The sequence below is a fragment of the Callithrix jacchus genome, chromosome 1, assembly GCF_049354715.1.
Source record: "Callithrix jacchus isolate 240 chromosome 1, calJac240_pri, whole genome shotgun sequence".
In the NCBI taxonomy this organism is placed as follows: domain Eukaryota; kingdom Metazoa; phylum Chordata; class Mammalia; order Primates; family Cebidae; genus Callithrix; species Callithrix jacchus.
Genome location: NC_133502.1, coordinates 140,276,937 through 140,283,305, shown reverse-complemented (window position 1 = coordinate 140,283,305; position 6,369 = coordinate 140,276,937). Strand labels below are relative to the sequence as shown.

Here is a 6,369-nt window from a genome sequence, read left to right as displayed (position 1 = left end):
CCCCAGTGCTTTTGTTTTTCACTGCATTTGTGAGCTGTATGGCGCCCAGTGCTTTTAAACAGTCTTTCTCCAGGAGCTTATTTCTCTAGGGCAGGGGCATAAACTCCACCCTCTGACAGTCCCTCAAGGCCCCGCCCTTGCGCGCACCCCGCCCCTCTTTCTGATCATTCCGTCTGAAGGGCAGGCGCCGGACTCCGGTTGCCGACCCAAGCGGAAGTGACGTAAGGTGGCCGCCGGAGGTGTTGCTGTGTTGCGCGACTGGCCTTGAGGGAGAACTGGGGCCTGCTCCCTGAGAGATACAGCTATGTCGATCGAAATCGAATCCTCGGAGTGAGTCTCGTGGTGGGGATGTTCCAGCTGTGCCGGGCACCCGGAGGTTAAGGTTGTGGGGTGGAGGGTACTCGAGAGAAGGTATCGGAGAGGCTAGGGGAGGTTAGGGAGTGGAGGGCCATTTCGTTGGGCCCAAAGAAGCATCTTGGATCTGGCTAGCTCGGAGGTGGGCCGGCAAGGAAGTAGCCACCCTCAGACGTGAAGCCAAAGTCTCGAGGGAGGTGGCACGGGGTGGGGAAAACACCTTGCAAACCTGAGTTCTGTCCTTGGCCGACTGTGCTGTGATTGATCAAATTAAGGATCCACTCTGGACTCCAGTCTAATTATCACACAGGGGGCTTGGTCTCTTTAAGCCTTGCTTCTCTCCCTGCCCAACTTATGCAAAGTGATTCGTTTCTTCCTCTGTGCTTATACGGTCTCTTTGCTTTCCTCTGCCTAGCGTTTATCACTCAATATTTGATAACCTTACCCCAGACTAGCTTTGACGGTGCCTAGGGGCTCCTTTTCCTTGTGGTCTCAGCGTACCTTAGAGGAAGAGTTAATTGCTTTTGGAATGAAAGAACAACTAGCTATTTTATCAGGCCCTGAATTTTGGTTTGTTTGTGAGCTCTCTGTAGCTGTAAAGGAGAGACAGTCTCTGGAGACTGGGCTAGAAAGAAGAATTTTCAGGGAATGGGGGAGAAAAGTAATGACCAAAGACCTTTAGTGTGCTTTTCCAGAACTCCATCCTCCACCTGTCCTTGCCAACACTTAATAATGATTAAATTAACAGAATTGTGAGAGAGGACCTTTTTTGGAGACTTTTTTTTTTTTTTTTTGCAAGACGGAGTCTCACTCTGTTACCCAGGCTGGAGTGCAGTGGCGCAGTCTCGGCTTGCTGCAACCTCCGCCTCCTGGGTTCACGCATTTCTCCTGCCTCAGCCTCCCAAGTGGCTGAAACTACAGGCGCCCACCACCACGCCTGGCTACTTTTTTGATGTATTTTTAGTAGAGAGGGAGTTTCACTATGTTGGCCAGGCTGGTCGCGAACTCCTGACCTCTTGATCCGCCCACTTCAGCCTCCCAAAGTGCTGGGATTGCAGGTGTGAGCCACTGCACCTAGCCCTTTTTTGGAGACTCTTCATAGGAGGCAGGGAAGTTTATGCATTCTGCAAATACTGAAATCTATGTATTGTTATAGATGCTGGAAATACAGTAGTGAACAAAACAGACAAAAATCCTTCCTCTCATAGAACATACATTGTGACTGGGGAAGGCAAGCAATAGACAAAAACGATAAATAAAATATGAAATGTAACAGATGGTGGTAAATGCTTTGGACAAAAATGAAACAAAGAAGAATGATAGGGAGTGCTGGAGATTATGACAACTAGGTCAGGAAGGAGTTGGAAAGGATTCCATGCTTTGGGGCCTGAGTGGTACCTGTAATGACCATTCTCCCAGTCTTGACCTTGGCTGTAGCAGTAATGGCTACTGCATGTTTTGTTTTGTTTTTAATTAATAATAGTTACTATTGGGCCGGGCGTGGAAGCTCACACCTGTAATCCCAGCACTTTGGGAGGCCGTGGTGGACAGATCACGAGGTCAGGAGTTTGAAAACAGCCTGGCCAACATGGTGAAACCCTGTCTCTACTAAAAATTCAAAAATTAGCCTGGCATGGTGGCAGTCGCCTGTAATCCCAGTTACTCCAGAGGCTGAGGCAGAAGAATTGTTTGAACCCGGGAGGCAGAGATTGCAGTGAGCCGAGATCGCGCCATTGCACTCCAACTTGGGCAACAGAATGAGACTCAAAATAATAATAATAGTAGTTACTATATACTAAGTACTTTCTATGCTAAGCATGCTGTAAGTAGTATAATCAACCTTTTTATCAACCCTACAGGATAGGTATTTTTCTTAACAGATAAGGAAGCAGGCACAGAGATGTTAACTGACTTGTCCCAGGTCACATAATTTTGATTCAAATCCCAGATTGTCTTCAAAGCTTTTAGCTCTTTATATATTCGTTTGTGTTCGAAGGTAGAGAATTTGATTTTGGCTATGTCAAATTTGAGGTGTTTGAGGAGAGAGATGTCTTATTTTGGGAGTGCAAAATGAAAGTCACTGGAAATGTGCTAAGGAGGATAGTACCATACCAGAATAGTAGGGGTCTAAGCTTGGATACCTGCATACCTCAGAAAGGGGCCATGAGAGAAAAAGCCTACTGCAAATAGCAGCAATCAGTTCTCTTTTATAGTTGTTTTTAAGAAGAGGGGCCAGGCATGGTAGCTTACACTTATAATCCCAATGCTTTGGGAAGCTGAGGTATGTGGATCACTTGAGGTCAGGAATTTGAGACCAGTCTGGTCAACATGGCAAAACCCTGTCTCTACAAAAAACACAAACATTAGCTGGTGGGATGGTGCATACTTGTGGTCTCAGCTACTCAGGAGGCTGAGGTGAGAGGATCGCCTGATCCAAGGAAGTTGAGGCTGCAAAGAGCTGTGAGCACAACACTATTCTCCAGCCTGAGCTCTGGGAGTGAGAACCTGTCTTTAAAAAAAAAAAGAAAAGAAAAGAAAAGAAGTAAAGAAGAGAGTGTTTGCTTTCTCCTCAGGAATATATGTTCAAGAGCCACACTGCCAGTTTGAGTCCTGATTTTTCTACTTATTATCTCTATTATTTGGTCACATCCTCTGTAATTTGGGGATAATAATAAACTTAAAAAAAAATTTTTTTTAACAGGACCACCACTATCAGATAGTAGTAAACTTACCTCATAGGTTTTATTTTATTTATTATTTTGAGACAGGCTCTTGCTGTCTTTCCCAGGCTGCAGCCTCAACCTTAAGGGGCACTAGTAATCCTTCCACCCCAGCTTCCCAAGTGGCTGGGACCACAAGCACACACTACTCTGCCTAGCTAATTTTTTTTTTTAGTAGAGAAGGGGTCTCCTTATGTTGCCCATGCTGGTCTTGAACTCTTGGGCTCAAAGGATCCTTCTAAATCAGCATAGCAAGTAGCTGGGACTACAGGCACATGCCACCATGTTTGGCTAATTTTTAAAAATTTTTGTAGAGATGGTGTCTCATAGCTGCCTGGTCTGGTCTCAAACTCCTGGTTTTCAGCAGTCCTCCTGCCTCAGCCTCCCAAAGTGCTGAGTTTACAGTCATGAGCCAATGTGCCCAGCCTCATTGAGATTATTTTGTATCAATGACTAGACTAGTCATTTAAAGTATTTCAGTGAAGTGTGCTATAATATAATCATAAGAATGAACAAGAAACTAGGCTCTAGATTAGGAAATAAGATAGTCACCTTAATACCAACTCCCTTTCTGGCTGAGACATCAGGCAAATGATTTCCCTTCTCTGAACCCCAGTTCTGTCTCTAGGGTGGGGAGGTCCCCTTGTAATTCAGATTCTGTGACTTTGGAAAGTTTTACTCACATGATAAAGAGATGGTGGTGAAAGGAAATGATGAGTAGGAGCTGGGTAGGCTTTAATTTTTGGCCTCTGGCGAGTGGAAATCCCTGAGCTGAATGATTTGTTTTCTTTCAGTGTGATCCGCCTTATCATGCAGTACTTGAAGGAGAACAGTTTACATCGGGCATTAGCCACCTTGCAGGAGGAGACTACCGTGTCTCTGAATACTGTGGACAGCATTGAGAGTTTTGTGGCTGACATTAACAGTGGCCATTGGGATACTGTGTTGCAGGCTATACAGTCTCTGAAATTGCCAGACAAAACCCTCATTGACCTCTATGAACAGGTAAGAGTGATGGTGATGCTGATCCCCATGGGTTGGTTTGTTGTGGGCCGGCTCCCTGACTGGAAACCATCAGTGAGCATTCCTTTAAGCACCGTAGGGCTGCATCAGCCCATAAAACTTACACTGGTTTGCTTTTGATTTAAAAAAGAAAAAACTAAAAACTAAAAACAAAACAAAACAAAAACTTACACTGGCAAGTTTTGACATTGTTATTTTTTCTCCCTTCTTGCAAATCCAAGATTTCCCAAATTAAAATTCTTCCTTTTTTTTTTTTTTTTTTTTTTTTGACTGGGTCTTGTTCTGTTACCCACTGTGGAGTGCAGTGGCAAGATCACAGCTTGCTGCATCCTCCATTTCTAGGATCAATCCTTCCTCCTGCCTCACCCTCCTGAGTAGCTAGGACCACAGGCACGTGCCACCATGCCTGCCTAATTTTTGCATTTTTTTTTTGTAGAGACAGGGTCTCACCATAATACCCAGGGTGATCTCAAACTCCTGGGCTCAAGCAGTTCGCCAGCCTTGACCTAGCGAAGTGCTGGCATTATATAGGCATGAGAGAGCCTCAACTTTCTAATCACATAGTTAGTCTTTCTGTAACTAGCTCCTACCTATCCCGAACATCTCCTTTGCACAAATCCAGGTGTGCTTCAAGGGGCCCAGGAATAACAAAGATACTTGTATCACTGGTCAAATTCCAAGAGTTTTAGAAGCTCCAAGTCAAGAACCTAGGACAAAGATCAGACAAATTACTGATTATAAACCAACACAGTAGGCTTTCTGGAAATAAAATTGTAATTTGAAGTAAAAGTGGTAAGATCTCTGCTTACTGCAACCTCCGCCACCTGGGTCCAAGCGATTCTTCTGCCTTGGCTTCCTCAGTAGCTGGGATTACAGGTGTGTACCACCATGCCTGGCTAATTTTTGTGTTTTTAGTAGAGACGGAGATTTCACCACATTGGCAGGCTGGTCTCAAACTCCTGACCTCATGTAATCCACCTACCTTGGCCTCCCAAAGTGCTGGGATTACAGGTGTGGACTGCTGCACCCGGGCAGTTTGTTTCTTTACATCCATATGAGTTCAATAATGCCCAAATTTTGGTAACTGGAGAAAGGTTTCTCTGGAGCCCATGGGGATATCCCATCTTTAGCTTTCTTTAACATCTGTATTCTGAACAAGAAGCCTGAGAGGAGGGGAGATTGGTAGTTAAAAATGAAGGATGGAGTTTGAAGGATTGAAGTTATTATTTTGTTTATTTTTTGAGAAAGAGTCTCTCTGTTGCTCAGACTTGAGTGCAGTGGTGTGATCTTGGCTCACTGCAACCTCCGCCTCCTGGGTTCAAGCAATTCTCCTGCCTCAGCCTCCTAAGTAGCTGGAATTACAGACATGCCACCACGCCCAGCTAATTTTTTTGTATTTTTAGTAAAGAGTGAGTTTCTTTCTTTCTTTCTTTTTTTTTTTTTAAGACAGGGTTTCACCATGTTGGTCAGGCTGGTCTTGAACTCCCAACCTCAGGTGATCCACCCCCTCTTGGCCTCCAAAGTGCTTGGATTACAGGCGTGAGCCACCGCGCCCGGCCCTACGAGTGAGTTTCACCACATTGGCCAGGCTAGTTTCAAACTCCTGACCTCAATTGGTCTGCCCATCTTGGCCTCCCAAAGTGCTAGGATTACAGGCATGAGCCACTGTGGCTGGCCAAAGTTATTATTTGTGATTACTTCAGTTGTCCACCTGAAATTGCCAGTGAAAAGGGAAAGGGGGCACTTCCTGGTATTGGAAATCACTTTGACAGGCCATATCTGTGTTAGATATTTTACTGAAAAATATTAATTAGAGAATGTATTGAAACGTCTAATTTTTTTAATTGTACAGGTTGTTCTGGAATTGATAGAGCTCCGTGAATTGGGTGCTGCCAGGTCACTTTTGAGACAGACTGATCCCATGATAATGTTAAAACAAACACAGCCAGAGCGATATATTCATCTGGAGAACCTCTTGGCCAGGTCTTATTTTGATCCTCGTGAGGTATGACTGTGGTAATGAAAAGAAACTTTAACTTTGGAAATGCAATAACATGATTTTTTTTAAACCATTTTATTGGATAGTTTTTGTGATTTTGATTTAATTTTTGAGAATGATGCTTCTGTTTATATATGTTGGCTGAAATTTGCATATGTTAAAGACAGTAATTTTGTTCAGTTTTCTGATTATTTGAGTCTTCTACATACCTCATTTTAGAGGATTGTGTGTTGATTAGTAAAAAAAGAACATTTTATTCTGATGTCATTTCTA

The 6,369-nt window shown here is 44.0% G+C and overlaps 1 protein-coding gene across 1 annotated transcript in view; it reads left to right on the top strand.

Moving 5' to 3' along the window:
• The first annotated feature begins 208 nt into the window (after positions 1-208).
• The window catches only part of SMU1 (SMU1 DNA replication regulator and spliceosomal factor), a 43,249-nt gene continuing 37,088 nt past the window's right edge, over positions 209-6,369 (top strand). Inside the window, exons 1-3 of the mRNA XM_002743007.7 lie at positions 209-330; positions 3,869-4,079; positions 5,950-6,102. Coding sequence (XP_002743053.3) covers positions 305-330; positions 3,869-4,079; positions 5,950-6,102 — 390 coding nt within the window. The 5' untranslated portion in view covers positions 209-304. The remainder of the gene's footprint in view (positions 331-3,868; positions 4,080-5,949; positions 6,103-6,369) is intronic.